This window comes from Xiphophorus maculatus, chromosome 9 (genome assembly GCF_002775205.1).
Source record: "Xiphophorus maculatus strain JP 163 A chromosome 9, X_maculatus-5.0-male, whole genome shotgun sequence".
Taxonomy (NCBI): Eukaryota; Metazoa; Chordata; class Actinopteri; order Cyprinodontiformes; family Poeciliidae; genus Xiphophorus; species Xiphophorus maculatus.
The window spans coordinates 19,516,410-19,535,902 of record NC_036451.1 but is presented as its reverse complement, the minus strand read 5'-3'; the positions used below and the strand labels follow the sequence as shown (position 1 = coordinate 19,535,902).

At 37.5% G+C, this 19,493-nt stretch overlaps 4 protein-coding genes across 4 annotated transcripts; all 4 read left to right on the top strand.

Annotated features, from left to right (window-relative positions):
* Positions 1 to 1,192: 1,192 nt before the first annotated feature.
* On the top strand, positions 1,193 to 2,402 carry LOC106699827 (duodenase-1-like). The gene is made up of 5 exons (XM_014471348.2): positions 1,193 to 1,255; positions 1,329 to 1,476; positions 1,559 to 1,691; positions 1,826 to 2,086; positions 2,159 to 2,402. The coding sequence occupies exons 1-5, from the start codon at positions 1,198 to 1,200 to the stop codon at positions 2,321 to 2,323; spliced, it is 765 nt and encodes a 254-aa protein (XP_014326834.1). The 5' UTR covers positions 1,193 to 1,197; the 3' UTR covers positions 2,324 to 2,402.
* A 1,722-nt stretch (positions 2,403 to 4,124) lies between these two features.
* Positions 4,125 to 5,425, top strand: LOC102232855 (duodenase-1-like). The gene is made up of 5 exons (XM_023340049.1): positions 4,125 to 4,209; positions 4,286 to 4,433; positions 4,545 to 4,677; positions 4,817 to 5,077; positions 5,150 to 5,425. Exons 1-5 carry the CDS (start codon positions 4,152 to 4,154, stop codon positions 5,315 to 5,317), a joined length of 768 nt encoding a protein of 255 aa, XP_023195817.1. The 5' UTR covers positions 4,125 to 4,151; the 3' UTR covers positions 5,318 to 5,425.
* Positions 5,426 to 8,534: 3,109 nt separating this feature from the next.
* Positions 8,535 to 10,666, top strand: LOC102233119 (mast cell protease 3-like). Its single transcript, XM_005795718.2, has 5 exons — positions 8,535 to 8,643; positions 8,735 to 8,888; positions 9,757 to 9,886; positions 10,003 to 10,257; positions 10,368 to 10,666. The coding sequence occupies exons 1-5, from the start codon at positions 8,601 to 8,603 to the stop codon at positions 10,518 to 10,520; spliced, it is 735 nt and encodes a 244-aa protein (XP_005795775.1). The 5' UTR covers positions 8,535 to 8,600; the 3' UTR covers positions 10,521 to 10,666.
* Positions 10,667 to 12,520: 1,854 nt separating this feature from the next.
* LOC102222746 (spindlin-1-like) lies at positions 12,521 to 19,460 on the top strand. The gene is made up of 5 exons (XM_005795592.2): positions 12,521 to 12,680; positions 13,241 to 13,282; positions 14,486 to 14,733; positions 15,694 to 15,927; positions 17,721 to 19,460. Exons 2-5 carry the CDS (start codon positions 13,263 to 13,265, stop codon positions 17,924 to 17,926), a joined length of 708 nt encoding a protein of 235 aa, XP_005795649.1. The 5' UTR covers positions 12,521 to 12,680; positions 13,241 to 13,262; the 3' UTR covers positions 17,927 to 19,460.
* Positions 19,461 to 19,493: the final 33 nt, after the last annotated feature.

The window sequence follows — 19,493 nt, the reverse complement described above, 5'->3', positions numbered from 1 at the left end:
AGATTCAGCTGCTTGTCAAATACACTATCAGGCTGTATTGGGCTGTAGTTGCCACTAAATATGTCTTGTATTACCATCTACTTTCCAATTATGTTATTATTCTTATTATGTATATGTTGCTCGTTTCCTTGGTTTGTTTTTTTCTCCGCAGGTTTAGAGGCAGACTTTAAGGTGTTGACTTGTGTTCTCTTTATGCTTATTTCTCTCCCTTACTCCTTTCCTTTCAAACCCTTCCCTCACAATTCTCCCTTTCCTTCCTCCTTTCTTTTTCATCTCTGTATTCTTAAGTCAGTTGTCCTTAAGTTTTATTTATTTTATTTACCAAGTAGCAAAAGCCATGATGCTCCACTTGTGGAAGTAAATCTGTTGATGAAAGTAAACCTGTTGACACATTAAAAAATAATTAACTCGAGATATGTTCATGCAAGATTTCATGAAATTCTGATTAAATACCATACATTGCTATTTGGGCTTCATCAATAATACTAAAAAGATTAATGAACATTTCCTTTTTATTTTACACCCTTTGGATTCATCAGTCAATGTATTTAGTTTGTCCTTTGTTGTTTCTCCTTCTATTTATGTTAGTTTGGTTCATAATATCTTTATTCAACAAATGCAGATAAAGACGTTAGTTTGATAGACGATAATTTCTATTTTGAGTCAATTGGTTGACAGATAGAATGAGTTTATTGGCTTTTTGAATGTATAATAATAATAAAAAATTCCATGAGAAAAAAGAAAGTTACATCAGATTTGTAATTAGGTTAATTAATTAGTGGTGAAATAAATGACACAGATTTGCTTACTAATTATACAGTACATAAGTATGATTTGGGTTGATGATAGTCTAAATCACAAATGTATTTGTGTGGATCGAAGAAAATGGCTCTGTTTGAAATTAACAGAGTCCAAAAGAATCAGCTGTGAATTTAGTGGGAGAAAAGTTGTAAGCAAAGTAGCAAAGACAATAATCTCATGGATGTAACAGAACACAAGACACTCATTTAGTCTGAGTCAAACTTGACTCAGACTGGTGAGGGCTACAAATGATGATACTGGTTGAAAACAGGTTACTTTGACGGATGTGGGTGTTAAAAACAGATTGCTGTAGATAATGACTGCCTGTGAACCAAACAGCTGTATAAAAGGCCCAGATAAGCAATACTTTAACCACAAGTTGGATCTGCTGGCATCATGCACCGTTTGTCTACATTTCTGTTTTTCAATATTCTAGCATGTCTTGGACAAACTGGTAAGAGATTATCAGATTGTCTTTCTCCAACTGTCTCACTGAACCAATTGCTAATCTTTGCCTGTATTTTCAGTCCAGGGGAGTGACATCATACATGGAGAAAAAGCCCCAGCCAACTCGATGCAGTACATGGTCTCAGTGCAAAACAAATGGGGTCATGTGTGTGGAGGATTTCTAGTCAGGCAGGACATTGTGATCACTGCTGCACACTGTGCTGAAGAGTGAGTTCCTCGTCTATGTCTGCTTCTTATTGATGACCATAAAAATGTCCCCTCATAAGACTTTTAACATTTAATGCTTCAGTGAACCTGTGCATGTTGTTCTGGGAACCCACAAGCTATCAAAGAGGAACATGAGCCCAGTGAATATTGAATACTTCTGTAAATACCCAACTTATAAATCTGTTGGACTTGGTGATGACATCATGCTCCTTAAAGTAAGTATATATTAATACAAGCAACATGCAATGTGACATTTGGTGCACACCTATTTATGTGTATTTTATTGATTTAATGTGGAGGTAGTTTTAAAAAGATCTAAGTTAGTATTTGTCATTTTGTACATCTTCAGTTGTCCAGAAAATTTCCGCTAAATAACAGGGTGAAAATAATTTCACTTCCAACGTCTTCCAATGCAAACCTTAGAGATGGTCAGATCTGCTCTGTTGCTGGATGGGGTCAAACTGGGCCCCACCATGCTATTGTGGATGACCTGAGAGTGGTGAATGTGTCAATCTTAAATCCACAACTCTGTCGGGACATATGGGGGGATGACTTCCCTTCCAATGTGATCTGTGCTGGCGGATATAACACAGACAAAGGATTTTGTCAGGTCAGTGTTACTGCTCTTCATATCGTCTAAAATATTTTGGTCAATGTAAAAATAAAACTAATATTTTTACAGGGTGATTCTGGTGGCCCACTGGTGTGTAACAAGGTAGCTGTTGGTGTTGTGTCATTCAACAAACGTGCCAACTGCAACTACCCAGATGTACCCAACGTCTACACAGACATATCCAAATATTTTCAATGGATCAACAACATTGTGAAAACAAATAAATGTGTGTAGCAAACCTGTTACAGAAGGCCTTCTTGCTCAGGGAGTTGTTCATCTTATTTCAATGCCTCTGTCAGCTTCTGGCATTCAACGAATTTGTTAAATAAAGCACAATGCAATCAAATGATACACACTCTTTTTTATATATCAACAGAAACATATATGTACATAAATATATGTATTGAGAGAAATATACATATCATATATAGTCAGATCCTCTACTTTGAGCTTCCCACGGATGAAAGAGGTCCTCATCTCTTAAGGGTTAGGGTCTACAGAGGAAACTCATATCAGATGGTTATAATCAGGACCTCCTTCCTTTGGTCATGACTCCTTTCTCATACCTATGGACTACATGTACAGCTCTGTTGAACCCCACTAAAACGTTTTGATCACTTTGCAGAAAAGTATGGACCTACCTAGTGTTTACACTGTGTGCAAAATTTCATATATTGTAAAAAACTTTCCTTCTTTTTTTTTCAAGAATTTCAAAAATGTATAATTTGCTGCTGAATTAGCTGTCGCCATCGGCTTTCTTATTATCTATGCAGCGCATTTATATTACTGACGATTAGACAAACAAAAAAACCCACTGCGCATGTCTTGGAGCGCCGAGTGCGAGTGAAATGTGGGAAGGGGGTGGGAATAGTAACAGAAACACGTAATTGGTAAGTCACGTTATTGCTTGGATTTTAATCGGTGCGTTTTGGATCCAGTGAAAACAAACATGTTAACAAATAAGCTGTAAGTTTAGTGATGTTTCCACAGTTGCGGTCTTGACTGGTCTTGAAATAAAATCCCGAGTCCTCAGCGCAGAGACCGAGACCATCAAAAAATGGTCTTGAGACCAAGATCGGTCTCGAGTACTACAATTGTAAGGATTTGAGTTTTTCTGTGTGTTTATTTTAGGTTTCTGTGTCTTGAGTCTTCCCCTTGATTGTTCCCAGGTGTCTCTCATTCCCTGATTATCCTCTGTGTATTTAATGTCACCTGTGTTTCTGTGTCTTTGTTGGGTCCTTGTTAAAACTGTCTGGTCTTATGTCTAGTCGTGGTGGTCTTGTTTATTTTGTCCTGCCTGGATTTACTGGACTGCCTGGACTTTATATTTCTTAAATTCATTATTAAAATTTTAATTTCTTCATTTCAAACTGGGTCCTAAGTATCTGCCTCACCACTAATGATGGGTAAATGAGGCGTCATGAAGCCTTTCGACCCATAGCAAATACTGACACCTGATGGACATTAAAAATCCCTACAGGCAATGTAGTTGACACACTGATTTGATGACCTAGTCTTTACAAATAAGATTTAAGTCATTGTATTTTACTGTATATTATATATTGTATTATGTCATATCTTCAATTAAATTCAAAATACATTTGATATTCTTAGATACAGTCAATAAATAATGTGAACATGTACCATAAAGTGAAAATTTAAGTGAACGTGTTTGGAATGAGGATGCTTATGTACTGGAGGGAGTGCCAAATTTCACTAAAGAGATCATAAATATCAAGAAGCTGAACGTTTTTTTTAATACAGAAGTAAAACTAAAAGGTAATTTTAAATGCTACTAAGTGCCATTAAGACTGAGTTATCTAAGTTTCCAACCAATAGAGACTCACTCTGAAAGTACCATATTTTTATCTGAAACCTCAAGGTGGGGGGGTCTATTGATTGTTTAGATAGGAGTAGGAAACTTTTAGATACATATTTTTTTCACAATTATTTACTGGCATATGTGGTAAAGACAAGGATCTAGATTTTAGATAATGACTTTAGCCAGCAATATGCTATAAAAACCTCAGCATCACAAGCACAACCCATAAGAGCTGGCACCATGCACGGCCTGGGTACATTACTGCTTTTCCACATTGTGACATCTCTTGGGCAAAATGGTAAGAAATCTTCTTTTGCTTTCTAACTAAAATATTTCTAAGCTGATTTTTTTTTTTCCTACATTGGTGTTTGTAGTCCATGGGAGTGACATCGTACATGGGGAAAAGGCACCCGAGAACTCAATGCAGTACATGGTCTCAGTGCAAAACAAATATGGTCATGTGTGTGGAGGATTTCTAGTGAGCCAGGACTTTGCGGCCACTGCTGCACACTGTGCTACAGAGTAAGTTCTTCATCTATGTCTGTTTCTGAATGATGAGCATTGAAATAGTCATAAAATGACCATAAAAAGTGTGACTGATGACCATAAGAATTTTAACATTTAATGCTTCAGTGAACCTGTGAGTGTTGTTCTGGGAACCCACAAGCTATCAAAGAGGAACGTGAGCCCAATGAATATTGAATACTTATGCAAATATCCAACTTATAAATCTGTTGGACTTGGTGATGACATCATGCTCCTTAAAGTAAGTACATATTAATACAAATAACATGCATTGTGCCATGTAGTGCACATTGATTCATATCAATTATATAGATATCATGGAGATAGTGTTAAAAAAAAAAAGGTGAGCTAGTATTTCTTGTCATTTTGTACATCTTCAGTTGTCCGGGACAGCTCCGCTAAATAACAGGGTGAAAATAATTCCACTTCCAACGTCGTCCAATGCAAACCTTGCAGATGGTCAGATCTGCTCTGTAGCTGGATGGGGTCAAACTGGGACCCACCATGCTGGTGTGGATGACCTGAGAGTGGTGAATGTGTCAATCTTAAATCCACAACTCTGTCGGGAGAAATGGGGGAATGACTTCCCTTCCAATGTGATCTGTGCTGGTGGATACAACACAGACAAAGGATTTTGTCAGGTCAGTGTTACTGCTCTTCATATCGTCTAAAATATTTTGGTCAACATAAAAATAAAACTAATATTTTTACAGGGTGATTCCGGTGGTCCACTGGTGTGCAACGGAGTAGCTGTTGGTGTTGTGTCATTCAACAATCAGAAAATCTGCAACTACCCAGATGTACCCAACGTCTACACAGACATATCCAAATATCTTCAGTGGATCAACAACATTATGAAAATGAAGAAATGTGTGTCATAAGCTTATTACAGAAGGTCTTCCTGCACAGAAAGTTGTTCATCTCATTTCATTGCCTTTGTCAACTTCTGGTATCCAACAGAATTATGAAATAAAGCAAAGCAAAATGCAATCAAATGCTAAAAGTGAGATTCCTTTTGTTATTTCTCAACAAAAACATATAAGTACATATTTAACGGCAGTAATTTACTGTATATATGGTCTATGGAGTCAGTTCTGCCCCGGGACATCCTCCTCGCGGGACATTCTGGAAACTCCAAAGGGAGATGCCCAGGAGAAATCCTGATCAGATGCCCAGGAAACCACCTAAACTGACTCTTTTTGATGCAAAACTGCAGATCCTCTCCTTTGAGCTTCCCACAGATGAAAGAGCTTCTCATCTCTAAGGTTTAGTCCAACAATTCTACAGAAACTTATATCAGATGCTTATGTCCAGGACTTCCTTCTTTCATAATTATAGATATCCTCAGACCCCTTTACGACTAAATGTTCCAGTACAGCTAAATCCCACTTAAGTCTTTTGATCACATTACAGAAATATATGTACATACCTGGTGTGTAAATGGTATGTACAACTTTTTTGTTGTAAATAACTTTTTTTGTCCAAGAATTTCAAAAATTGTGAATTTAAACTTTATTCCACAAAGACTTAAGGCATAGTGCAGAGCAAGAGATGCACTACAGTTCTTTTGATGTGATAGGAACCAAAACTAAAGAGTCCCTTTTTATTAAATGAGGGAATTTGAGGGATTTATTTATTTTTTTACATTGGTGTAATATAAGCAACGTTTTGCACACATTTGTGATGGAAATGCAGCTTATATTTCTGGTCTTTACTCCTCTTATGAAGGAAGTAGTTGTTTTCTAGTTAACCACCTTTCTCAACACACTTTATGTTGAAAGAGGAGGTTAACTTATGGTTTTGTAACCCTCTTTTATCCTTTTCTATACTCTGTTCAATAAGAACACAGGCAGACATATGAACAGCAATCAGACAGAAAACAACTTCAACTTGATTTTATCGCCAAACTATTGGTTAATAAGGAAATAAATTTGTCACCTGGCTGTTCTTCCCACAATATTTCCTAATAGAACAGATATGTGTTTGTGATTTCCATTCAGCATATTAAAGATACAAACATGGGATGGATAGATATGGCGTCTTGAATTATTTTAACCATCTAGGAAAATCCAGCAAAAAGTTGACAGAGAAGGCAGGATATATCCTCATTTCTACACTGCCACCTGTTGGTGACTCTAAGGGAGTACTTGACTCCCTGAGAGTCAAGTACTCTAAGGGAGGACTATTTGACTTTTTCAAATAGTCCTTTTTTAAAACCAATACATGTGTCCATGTGTTGGACCACACAATATTTTTACAGGGTGATTCCGGTGGTCCTCTAGTGTGTAACAGGGTAGCTGTTGGTGTTGTGTCATTCAACAAACGTGCCAACTGCAACTACCCAGATGTACCCAACGTCTACACAGACATATCCAAATATCTTCAATGGATCAACAACATTGTGAAAACAAATAAATGTGTGTAGCAACTTGTTACAGAAGGCCTTCTTACTCAGGGAGTTGTTCATCTTATTTCCATGCCTCTGTCAGCTGGTGGCAGAACTGTGAAATAAAGCAAAATGTAATCAAAGGATGCAACTAGATGGATATTCTTTATGAAAAAATACACTATCAATATGAATTTAAGTACCGTAAACGTGTCAAGCACAAAAATTCTATCCTTTGTGATGTTTTTGTCAACAAGCATTAAACCTTGTTGCCCATTAATTTAATCTTACAAATGCATTTGAATGGGTTGGAGGTATTGAGTATTTTCTAGTTTATAGCACAAGCAAGTGACTATTACCTTTGTTTGATATGAGAATGCTGTATATATCAAAAATAATTTAAAATAAATTTGACCTTGCATAATTGCTATATCTAGTGCTCCTTTCCTTTCTCACACTTTCCTTTCAACACGTCGCACAGCAATGCTTGTCCAAGATTTCAACCGTTTTTAGGAGATTTGGTAGGAGAAGTAGTTCGAATGACAAACGCACACTCGCAGTCAGAGCCTACGCTCCCTAATTGCTGCTGCCGTTGGGCAGGCGGAGCTGAGTGGTGGAGCGGTGCTCTGTGAGGATGGAGCTCGACTGCAGACTGAAGCTCCAAAATGTCGGTAAATAGGCGGAGATTTGCATCAGCAAGTGTTTAGGCATCCCTGAATAGCTGCCACGGGAGATTAAATGATTTGTCAACTGGAAATCAAATGAATCCCAGCAATAATCCGAGTAGGTTTTATGAGGAAATAACATTGTAATGTAGTAAAAGCTCAAAAAAAAGTTGAGTAAGTATAATATCCACCTCTTCAGCCTCACATAAATATGCCAAACATCATTTCACTTTTAAAGTGTGAAATCATAGCTTAGTAGTTAAGAGTTAGGGATACTTTACACTTTTATTTAGTTTTCAATTACAAAGATTTCATGAGAAATGACAGCCTTAAAGTAACTGCTTGCTTCAGGAAAACACGTGATGAATTTTTGGGAGTTTTTGTTTAAACACATTTAAAATATGGATTTGCGCATACAGGTTTTGCCTGCTTTTAGTAGTTGAAAAATAACCTCATTTACCATCTGAGAAGACCATTATTCTCTGATAAGTGTTTTTTTTTTTAAATCAACGCAAAGGATATTTTTTTTATATTTCACTCTAGCTAATTTCAATTTTCTTCATGTTGAGGGGCTTTTCCTTTGCAAAGCATTCTGAAAGTAAGTGCAGTTTCTTTATATAAGCAGTGAAAATGACTACATTAGTAAAAGCAGTTTTGTTGAGGTTTTTTTATTTTATTTTATTTTTTGCAGCTGAGAAGTTAAATGGAAAAGCGAAGTGGCATTAAGCCACATTCTTTCCTCACAGTTTTTTCAACCAAACTTTGGTGCAACAAGCTGAAAAAAGGAAATCGTTTAGCTGTCTAAAGAGGATGCGTTTAAAAAAAAAAAAAAATGAAGTATTAAGATTAAAACAAACCACTAGCAAAGAAAAAGTCTTTTTCTCCCACGTCTATTTTTTTCTGAACTGCAGATCACTTACTTTGGTTTTCAAAACCTGTTTTGAAACTTGCTTCAGATATTTTGTAAGGTGTCTTTTGTCATTTCACCAACCTAACAGAAACATCACCAGCTTGTTGGCAAATAAGCTGCAAATAAGGAAGTTGTTTTCTTTTCTTCCGATTCTTAAAATGCTATAAAGCTAAGAGAGCAAAGTGTGGGTTTCGCAGGACACCATGACCTTCGGATTCATACTGCTGCTGCTCTGTGCTTTCCGGGGTAAGCCACAACACCTTTATGCTAAAGCTAGTTGCAACCAGCACCAGGGTACAAAATGCAGAACTGTAGTGTTTATTTTTTTTAATTGCAGGAGCTGAAGGCACTCGGATTGTTGGTGGCAAAGATGCTGTCCCCCACTCGCGGCCGTACATGGTCTCGCTGCAAATCCAACGTCAACATATCTGCGGCGGAGTGCTCATAAGAGAGGATTTTGTGCTCACAGCAGCACATTGTGACATAATGGTGTAAGTTTTGCTCACCGCTACAAATCTAAAAAATTCAAAATAATTCTTAGGCAATAAGAAAACAAGAAACCTTTCAAGAATTTATCCTAGAAAGAAGATTCTGGAGAGAAAGGTAACAATGTTCACCATTTCTTAAACTTAGTGTAGCACAAAAATTATACTTTGTATCATTTTTGCAAGATTAAAAATTACAAGAAATCTATAGATCTCCAGAAAATAAATTTAAGGATAGATCTTAAACTGTGCCTTTGATAAAAGCAGAAAAAAGGCCGTAAAAAAGATCAAAATTTCCCTCATAATATACACATAAAAATAAACACAGTTGAACATAAGTAACTACATACTTTTTAAGAAAAAAAACAAACTTGTTGTTAGGGGTGCGCCGGTTTATTGGCCAGCCAATATATCGGTGCCAGTTTCCTTCAATTAGGGAGATTAGTGATCGGCCGATGCTTACATGTGAAGCTGATCTTATTCCTTGAACTTATCTACCTCAGCGAAGGTCTACAAATCAACCACTGTCAACTTTTGTTCTCCCGTGAGAAAGGTTTGACTGACAGACCGGCCCACCAGGTCATGTCTGCATGTTTGCAGTTATCAATAGTCACCCCACTTTTACCAACTCAGTGACTTTCTTGCTATATTTAGTAACATTTCAGACAAACAAATTGGTATTGATCAAATTCAGAATCGACAGATCAGGCTATTGAAGGATCAGTAATCGGCAATCGGCCAGAAAACTGCAGTCAGTGCACCCCTCAATAAATACCCACCCACAATAAATTAGACTACATTTTCATATTTTGATTGTAGTGATGTTTTTTTGTTTTTGTAATGCATGCAACTTGTGCAATTCTGTGACTTCTAGACCATTCACAGTTGTGCTTGGAGCAGACACACTGAAAGCCAATGAGCCAGCAAAGCAGAGCCTTCGTGTTCTCAGATCCTTTCCCCACCCAGACTACACTGATCTTACAAATGACATCATGCTGTTGAAGGTTGGGTCAAATATATTACATTCTAAATCTGTAAATCTTGTCTCTTTCTACACATAATTGAATTATCATTAACCTCTAACTCTGCTATTGTTTGTTTTCTTTTCATAATTCCTCAGCTTAGCAGTAGGGCAAATCTTACTAAAGAAGTGCAGTTGATCTCTCTGAAGTCTGGTAGCCTCAGAACAGGAAGTCGTTGCATCACAGCAGGTTGGGGGGACATATCGGACAACAGAACGTTGGCAAACAGGCTGCAAGAGGTCAATGTCACAATTATGTCACCAACTACATGTCAGAGAAGATGGGGAGAAGTTCCCATAGAAAGAACGATGGTTTGTGCCATGGGTTCACGGAACAGACAGGGCTTCTGCTCGGTAAGGCGGGTCAAAATGCAAAGTAATGTTCAGCAGAAACAAATATCACAGTGGCCAAACTTGAAAACAACCTAGTAATTGTTAATATTTCTTGAATTGCTATTTTGCAGGGGGATTCAGGAGGCCCATTGGTGTGTGACGGAGCTTCAGCAGGTGTTGTCTCCTTCTCCGGGCGTCGATGTGGAAACATAAGGACTCCTGATGTTTACACACGTGTTGACTCTTTCAGGCAGTGGATTGAAAAAGTGCTGAATGAAAATTAGACAAAATACCTTTACTTGGTACTTTTTCTACTTCCAAAGGCAAAACGGACAAATTGTTCTGTATTTCAAAACTAAATTTTCTTCTACTGTAAAGCTCTTTAATCTTTAATTAACATTGTGATCAATAAAGTACTTTTCAATTTGAATTTGAATGAGACTTATTTCTTGGGACAACCATCCCTTTTGAAAATAACAGCAGGTATTAAGCACACTTTTCATTAAGCTTATTTTTCGATATCAAACATGTTGTATCAAAAATAATTGGCAGAAATAAAGGCTGGAAAAAATCAGTGAAAATTATTTCACTTAGTGAAATGAGCTACTAAAATGAGATTTTCATTAATATTCTAATTTATTGAGATGTACATGTAGGTGGATCTACATTACACAAAAAATGTAGATCCTTGCACAGGCTACTACTAGGACATATTTATTACACTTTCTCAAGGTAAATGGGAAGCTCTAGCAGGTGATTGATCAAAATCAGACAGATGATTAATGTGCTCAATGTCCTTCAATGCAAAGAACAAGTCTTGGATGCAAATGTCTAGTGAATAAGAGGTTCCATAGAGATGAAATACATCGGACGACAGTTAACATACACACTAATTAAGTAAGGAAAGGTCTACTTGATCAGAAACTGGGCCTATGTAGTATAGTAGTGGAAGGCGTGCTGGACATGAAGTGCCCATGTTTCCTAGATTCTAACCAAACTGATAAAACAAAAACAAATTAATCAAACCTCTGCTGCCCTCTGCTGGCACTAGCGCTCCATACAATCTAGCATGATGCAACTAAAGCAGGGGTCTCAAACTCAATTTACCCGGGGGCCGCTGGAGGTAGAGTCTGGGTGAGGCTGGGCCGCATTCACACACACTGTCTCCTCAGCCGAACCTTTCTGATTGCCTATTACCATATTTGGCCGTAGTCAGGCGCTGTAACAGCCGTAATTGTGTAGTGTCTCTTTAAGATACTCTAGTATTGCTAATGATGTCAGAAGTATGCGCCACGGCTTCTCTGTAGAGAGCGTGGACACGTGCTAGACTGACATGTTAGCTCCCTAACTTTTTAGTAATGTTAGGGGTTGTTTGGACGCTGCTCAATTTTCATGTCTGATACTATAGCAGCCGTTCAACCGGCTTTGTAAGGTTGGTGAAGAGCGTATTTATTAAAGGACAACACGGTGGAATTCCCAGTACCAGTGTGGTTGTGAGTTTTTGACCGTCCTGACAAATCTGCCGCCTCCTCTCCTCCCTTAAACACAACCCAAGCGTTACAGCGCCTAATCTTAATTACGTTACACTGATCAGCAACTTCCGGGTCTAGACTGGATGCTGAAGCAGGTGAAGCGGAGCGGTAGCGGAAATTGCGCATGTACTGCATGCAAATAATGACAAATAGAAAATGCAAATAGGCCCGGCCGATGTCCGGCCCCCGAGAGCAATATACTCCACCGTGATTGGTAAGTTCGTTCAGCTCCGCACACAACACTGAAAAGTGCCAATTATTTCAAACTTGCTATTAAGGGAGGGGGGGGGGCACAAACTATCGTCCCGAGGGCCGCAGTTGGCCCGCGGGCCGCGAGTTTGAGACCCCTGAACTAAAGCGATATATCTGATTGTTCCCAACCATCTTTTATTAATATACAAAATATTTTTCCTTAAAAAAATAATAATAAAAGGAAAAAGAATAAAAAGTCTGTCGGAAAATATTTTGAAATTATCATTATCCATGTGAATTATAAGTGTGACAATGTGAATGTGAATGCTAAGTTATCAATGTTAGGTAATGTCACGGTTTGGAAAAAAAAAAGCTACAAAGACTCTAGTTTTGACATAAACTTTGCTGCATTTACAAATCAAAACATTAGAATCTTATCCAGCAGCATTTGTGCTGCCGGATAAGATTGATGTTTCTAAATGCCGGCATTTAGAAACATCAATACCCACAATTCACCGCGCATTTGCTTACGTTTTTCCTTGCCGTCATGGCAACCTTAAGGCTTGCTGGGAACTAGAGTCTCCTCCCCCCACGATCAACCAGCCACAGCTAACTCCAGTTTTTCCATAGGTTTCGCGAGATTTACGCGGGCGGGTTGGCGTGTGGCAACATTTATCCGCCATACAAACCGAACAGTACTGACATGAAATCTGCTTAAAGGTAATTAAGCTGTCTTCCACACTTAGAATACGGACGTAATAAACATCCATTTGTTGCTACCGCTTGTTAGCTTGTCAGTGAGACCGGTAACAGATAGATATGGCTGACTGAACGCCTCTGCTTACCTTCAGTAACATCTGCATTGATAACGAGTGAGCAGACAGACGGCGCCGTGTTTAGTTCAGTAGGAATGTGAGCTAATGCAAGTGTATTTAAATGTTATTTTTTCAGACTTCCCTCGTGGCAATGATATGTTGGTATGTGAAATATTCATGTAAATACATTACACCCGCAGGCTTGTCATCCAGTTATACTGGCGTGCGAGCTAACTCATCTTTAGACGTGACCTCCATAGCTATGTCACCCGAATAAATTCTCAGGAAGTGGCTCAGTGATACCTGCTCATTGGTTGATGGAGTTGTCAGTCTTTAGAGCAACACGTCAAGCCCATTTTCTTTTTTTTTTTTAGGATTATTTAAATTTCCCTCTTCTCCTGTGTCTGACTGTCTGTTCTTCCTGGTGACATAACAACTAAAGTACCTTCTTTTTCTTTCAAATAGTAACCTTTGAATTTCCAGAGGCATGTCCAAGAAAAGGGGCAGGTATGTGAAAGTGAACTGTTGGACAAGGTGATGTGTGAAAATCTGTTATTACAATCAAAACGTCTGGAACTTTTTTTTTTTTTTTAAATCAAGCAAACCTAATTTCACACAAGGAGACTGCGGAAAGGCACAATCTCCCGAGTTGCCTACCAGTCTGTGCTTTAATCTACAAATGTGAATGTGATTGGATCCATATGGCTAGTGTAAAAGAAAGCATGAAGTGTAGGAACACAAATTTCGCTTGCACTACTCCATCTCCAAGGGGTCCTAGGGAAGTTTTGTTACACATTCTGGAGAGCCATCTGTTCTTTTTTGGGGTTTTTTTTGTTCATTTTGGCTTTACTGGAATCTACAATTTAATGTCCTTTTAATGTGATGCCAGAGAAGATGTTGGACTCGACCAGCCGTAATACAGCGCATAACCCACCAAACACACACACACACCTGCACACACACAAATATAATTATTCCTGAATTTACTCAGTGTTTAAAAAAAGAAAAAAAGATCATTTAGTTTTCCAGTAGTGAAAAACATGGACAAGACAAGATGTAGAAAATAACAGTTCCACCCATGTTCATACAAATAAAAGGTACAAAGACCTTATAGAGTAGATTATTGAATCTCTAGTAGTATGTTAAATTATGATTGCAGCAATAGGAATATTTGGTTTTTTTTTATAATTGTGTGATGTTCCGTTATTTGCTATAAGTTTATAAATATATATACCTAATGTGTGCTCTTAATTCCTTTTTTTGCACACAATCCTGGCCAATAAAGCTTATTCTGATATATTTTTCGTTTCAAATCTTAATGTAATGCTGGGGTACTAATAACTGCTTATAATATTGTCAAAATAATTTAGTTTGCTTAGAAAAATAACAAATTAGAAAAACATTTTAGGGGAGTATTAATAAACCTCTAATGTTGAAAACGGGTGAAAGGAGATCATGATGTCCTATTAGCTAAATTATTTAAGCACGAAATGCTTCATTTTCTTATAATATGCTCTCAGAAAAGGAAAAATTGGTAACACATGTAAGATGTGATCTCTTGCTCATGTTCTTGTATTTACATGCAGTACATGAAGTGAACAACACTCTCTCGCAGTAATACTAAAATGTACCAGTCTATCAGCTGGAGATCAGAATTATCCCACTTTTGTGTGAAAACATCTAAGGCTGTCTGTTCATGTCGGATATCAGAAAGCGGAGCAGTGGGGAACTGAGTGACGTGGCGACGCCGGACCCCAACTCCATCCTGGGATTGCGCATTCAGCATAACTGGCGAGAGAAGGGCAACCAAAGCAAATGGAAGGGAACGGTGCTGGACAGACTCAGCGTTAATCCCTCTCTCTTCATGGTGAAGTACGACGGCTTTGACTGCGTCTACGGCATAGAGCTATTCAAGGACGTGAGAGTCTCCAACCTGCAAGTCCTGTCAGAGAATATCGGTGAGTAGGTGTCTACGCTAAGGCTGGGCGATATGGTTTAAAAAATATCTCAGATGAACCTATTCATTCGAAAACCAATTTACGATTTTAATCTAATTGTTTTTTCTAAAAAAAAAGGAATTTCAAATGATAGAAACTATTTTCAAAAAGTGTCTTTTACTTCAGTCAGTGTTAGGGCCAGGGTACAAGAATTTTTCTTTAATTATGAGAACAGTCATAATATTATCAGAGTAAAGATAATTTTAGCAAAAGATTGTTTTAAAATCACAAGAAAACGGATGTTTTAATGAGATAAAGCTTTAATAGAGTAATCAAGATCTGACCTGACCAGCTCAGTCCATATTCTTCTTTTTTCGAAATAGACTGTCGTATGCACAATTGTTTCAAAGTCCTGCTACTGATAACATTTTTATATGCTGATGTGTTAAATGAGTAAGAAGTTACTTATCTGTAAAACTGATAACAGAACCGATAAGTATAACTTAACCAGATGCTCAACGTTCCATTTTGTTATATTTTGTGCAGGAGGTCTCATAAAATTACTGCTACATTCTCCTAATTTGAGACTATATTCTGCTTATGTTAACACTTTATTCTTGTGTTACTTTGGCGTTATTCTCATAATTAAAAAAAAATAAAATAAAAATCGTAGCCTCGCTCTAATACTCCATCGTAGAACTGACCTGTGAATTCAAAATAAACAGAATCCTGATAAATAGGATCTGTAAAACATACTTGTCAAACAAGATGGCGGCCCTGGGCAGGCTGACATTACTGAACTATGGAAACCTAAGGATTGCATTGGTGGGGAAAAAAAAATCCCTATTTTCAATAAAATTAATATTTAAAAACCAAAAATTCAATTAATCGCCCAGCCTTAGTCCATGTACCTCTAATTCACAAGATAATCTCAGGCATTTTTATTAATTTTGAGCAACATATCCACTTGTGTCTCTGCAGTAAACAACAAAATAAAGATCCCAGCAGGGGCAGAGGAACTTGTGGGCAAAGCAGTGGAGCATTTGTTTGAAAAGGAAGATGGAGAGAAGAATGAGTGGAGAGGCATGGTCCTATCCCGAGCTCCAGTCATGACAAACTGGTATTATATCACTTATGAAAAGGACCCAGTTCTTTATATGTACCAGCTGTGGGATGACTACGCAGATGGGGACCTCAGGATTTTGCCAGAAGCAGGTACTGTTAATTTGTGTTTTAACAAAAGCTGATTTATTCAGAAAGAGTTTTATGTAGTATTTTCCTCGAGGCTCCAGAAACAGGAACAAGAGATGTTACAGATATTGAAGGTTGTCTCAGTTATTGTCCACACAGAATAATTTGTCTCCTTTATTTCCAGTTTGAGGAAGGAAAACAAACAGACTTAAGGAGTACCTGGTTGATTTCAGGCAATTTTGAGTTTGTATGCTTTAATAATGAGTTGTACCTTAACATGTAACATGAACACCAGAAAGCGTAGATGATCTGTTTTCGATCTAACTTTTTACTGCTCTAAAGTTGTTTACACCCATCTACTGCATGCTTGATGTCCTGACCAGGCTGCATGTGAAAGCAGAAATATTTGCAACACTTACTTCAGACATCTGAAAGAGCTTATCCTGCTTCCAAACATGGCATACAAATATTAAAAACATGATAGCATGAGACCATGTCTGAGTACAGCAGGAAATCCTCCAGGGTATTTTCTGTGAGTTATGTTTGTGTGTGCTTCTGCATCATGTTCAAGCCGCATGCCACTTCTCTCTTGGAATATGTCTGTGTAGGTCCAAAGATGGGAAGAATTTAGTTTAGGTGTAGTTTCAAAAATCTGGACTTTTTGTACTGTTCAGTGTTTAAACGTCATATCCTGCATCATATTATGCCCTCCAACCTAATGCATCTTTGGAGTTCTTCCAACATGTGAAGTCAGCAATTATTGATTTTATTTGCCTAAAAGCTATCAAACTTACAATGTAAGTTGTAGCTTACATTAGTAAGCTACAACTCATAAATCATGTGGTACTTGGATTGTTAAGCATCTTCCAGTTCTAAATTAGAATAACCCTTTGAATATGTTAACCTCACACTACAGTATTGGCAATGAGGGCTGCAGAGTATTATAAAAACTGGAAATTCTAGTGCAACTACTGGAACTGGAAGTGATATGTTTTGCAAGTTAGCCATTTTTGCCTCACATTTCTCTTTGTTTTCCAACATCACAATGCCCCAGAAGTCTGTGAACTGAACGATTTTAAAGAAGCTGGAAAGAAAGTGAGATATGTGCCCAGTGGTATTCACCAAAAAGACAACCAGCAGAACTCTGGTTGTAGACAAAGAAAAAGTCTACGTCTGCAGAAGAGTCGGACTGAAGTGTGCTAATAACGCGGAGAAAGACTAAGCATGCATTTTCTTTGGTCAGATGGTTATATATGGGGTTATAATTTTTAACTTAACTTTTATCTCTGAAATATGTAATGAGATACAACCATCAAAAGTGCAGCAAAGTTATTTTCCTACAACTATCACTGTGTTAAACACTGGTCTGCTAAACTGGATATTAAGGGTAGGCGAAAAACCATTTTCTTGGAATCCAGACTCCAGCGAACCTTCCTTTTTCATTTTCTCTGACAATTACAACTTATAACAAAAAATGGGATGCAACTAAACTCAATCCTTCATCCAAACATTGAGTCAAAATGGATAAAAACCTGAAATCCAACAAAGTCAAATTCCAGTGGACTGATTTAAAATGTCTGTCAGTATGTTGGTATTTAGAAGCTCGGTATTTACAGAGGTGGGACTTACAAAAAGTTGCCTGGGTTTGAGATGTTCTTGCGCCTTTTGACCTGACCTGGTCGATATGACAAAATACTACCTTTGGACAGTATGTGGAAAAACTCTCTATAGATGTCACAATATCCTCAAGATAAAGTTTGCCGATTTTATCTGTAAGTTTACTGCACAAGTTGTAATGTTTCACTCTCCTCCTTCAGAAAACAAGCACCTGTTGCCTGCGGACAGAAAGCCGGGAGAAGAGACTGAAAGTCTGGTGGGGAAACAAGTGGAGTATGTTACCGACAAGGGAGTGAAGAGAACAGGCCTGGTCATCTACCAGGTCCCAGCCAAGCCCTCAGTGTACTATATCAAATATGATGATGACTTTCATATTCATGTTTATGATCTGGTCAAAACCCCATAGACATAGTGAACACTTTCACCTCTGCCCATTTTCCATCTGCTTTTGTTCGGCTCATTGTTAAATTATTATTCAAAGCCATTCATGGTGGGTTTGAGGAATAATATCGCTTTATTCGTTAAGAAGCCAGTGCAATATTCATTTCTATGTACAGCAGAAAAGTAGCACTGCTATGCTTGTTTATTTTTTGAAATGGTGACAGTCTTATTCTATAACTTCATCCATGGACAGTTATAGAAGGTTGTGCTGTCGTCGGCTGCGCAGGAATTTTGCATTTACATTGTTGCCATCAATCAGTCTACTAAGTGGTTCTGACTTTGAAAGATGAGCAAGATGTCTTATAGATGCACTTTTCTCTGAAGTTCTTAAATTTGTTACACAAAGAGTGTCTAAAAATCAAAGCTTTAGTTTGCCGTTTGTACTTGTAGACATCAGTGGGAAACAGCCTTGCAAAGTCACCCTTATCTGTCCCCTATATTGCTCAATGCCAATATCTTCTTGCACCTTTGCACTCTTATCTAGTATTGCAACGTTAATAGTTGTGCTGTATTAATCGGCTGCATATTACATTATGTGAGTCTAGCCTGGCTGTTCTTGTTGGATGGAGATTTTAAAATATGCTTTAAATTCAAATTTTTACTGCACTTTTATGGTTGCAATGGAAATGCTGAAGTAGTATTATTTCAATTTAAATGCACAGTTATACATAAAGTGCCTTCACGCTGGTCACAATTTGGCAATATATTACTTACCGTTTCTCCGGACTGCTAATTGAAGTATGCTATTTCATTACATTTAAAGGACAAACAGTTTGGGTGAAATTATGGATCAGTTTGGAATGTCTAGCTCTTCATTGTAAGATTGCTATTCAAATTAACCTGCTTTATCATTGCTGTTGTGATTTCAGTGTTGATGTTGTGTGCAGCACTTTACTGTATAAAGTTTATGTGGTTACGTTATATAAGACAATATACTTTCTGCTAAATGTTATAAGGAAATACTACGCATGAAGGAAAGAAGAAAAAAATATATGCTGCAATACATTCAGATGACAGTATTTAAGCTGGAAAATTTGTGTAAAAGCCCCTATAATGTTTTTAAAATTGTAATCAACAAAGAAAAAGAAACAATATACTAGTATCTATCTTTGATTTTGGTCTTTAAAATGCCTTGTAGTCATAAATTACATGCTTGCAGTAGAGGTGTCATCCCAAATTTCTCAAAACTGAGCTCTGTTTATCCTTCAGATAACTTTTCCTTTGGGTCAAAACTTTGGTTGCATCCCCCAAATAGTGCCTGGGAGTTTCTGAAACATTTACATAAGGGTGGGAGTGACCGTGTATGCTAGAATCAGTTCTGTTGTTGCATTTAGTTCAAAACGTAACACTATGCATCACTGTTAGCCGTGCTTTAGTGTGTTTTTTGTGCAAAATTAAATTATAGATTACTCTGCTTTAAGTTTTCTCTGGTTCTGAATTTGTGGCGGAATCTAAATGACAGTTTGTCATCATTCTGTTGTAATAAAGTTTTGCACATCCGTCTTGTGTTTTATTATAAGCTGCCTACTGCA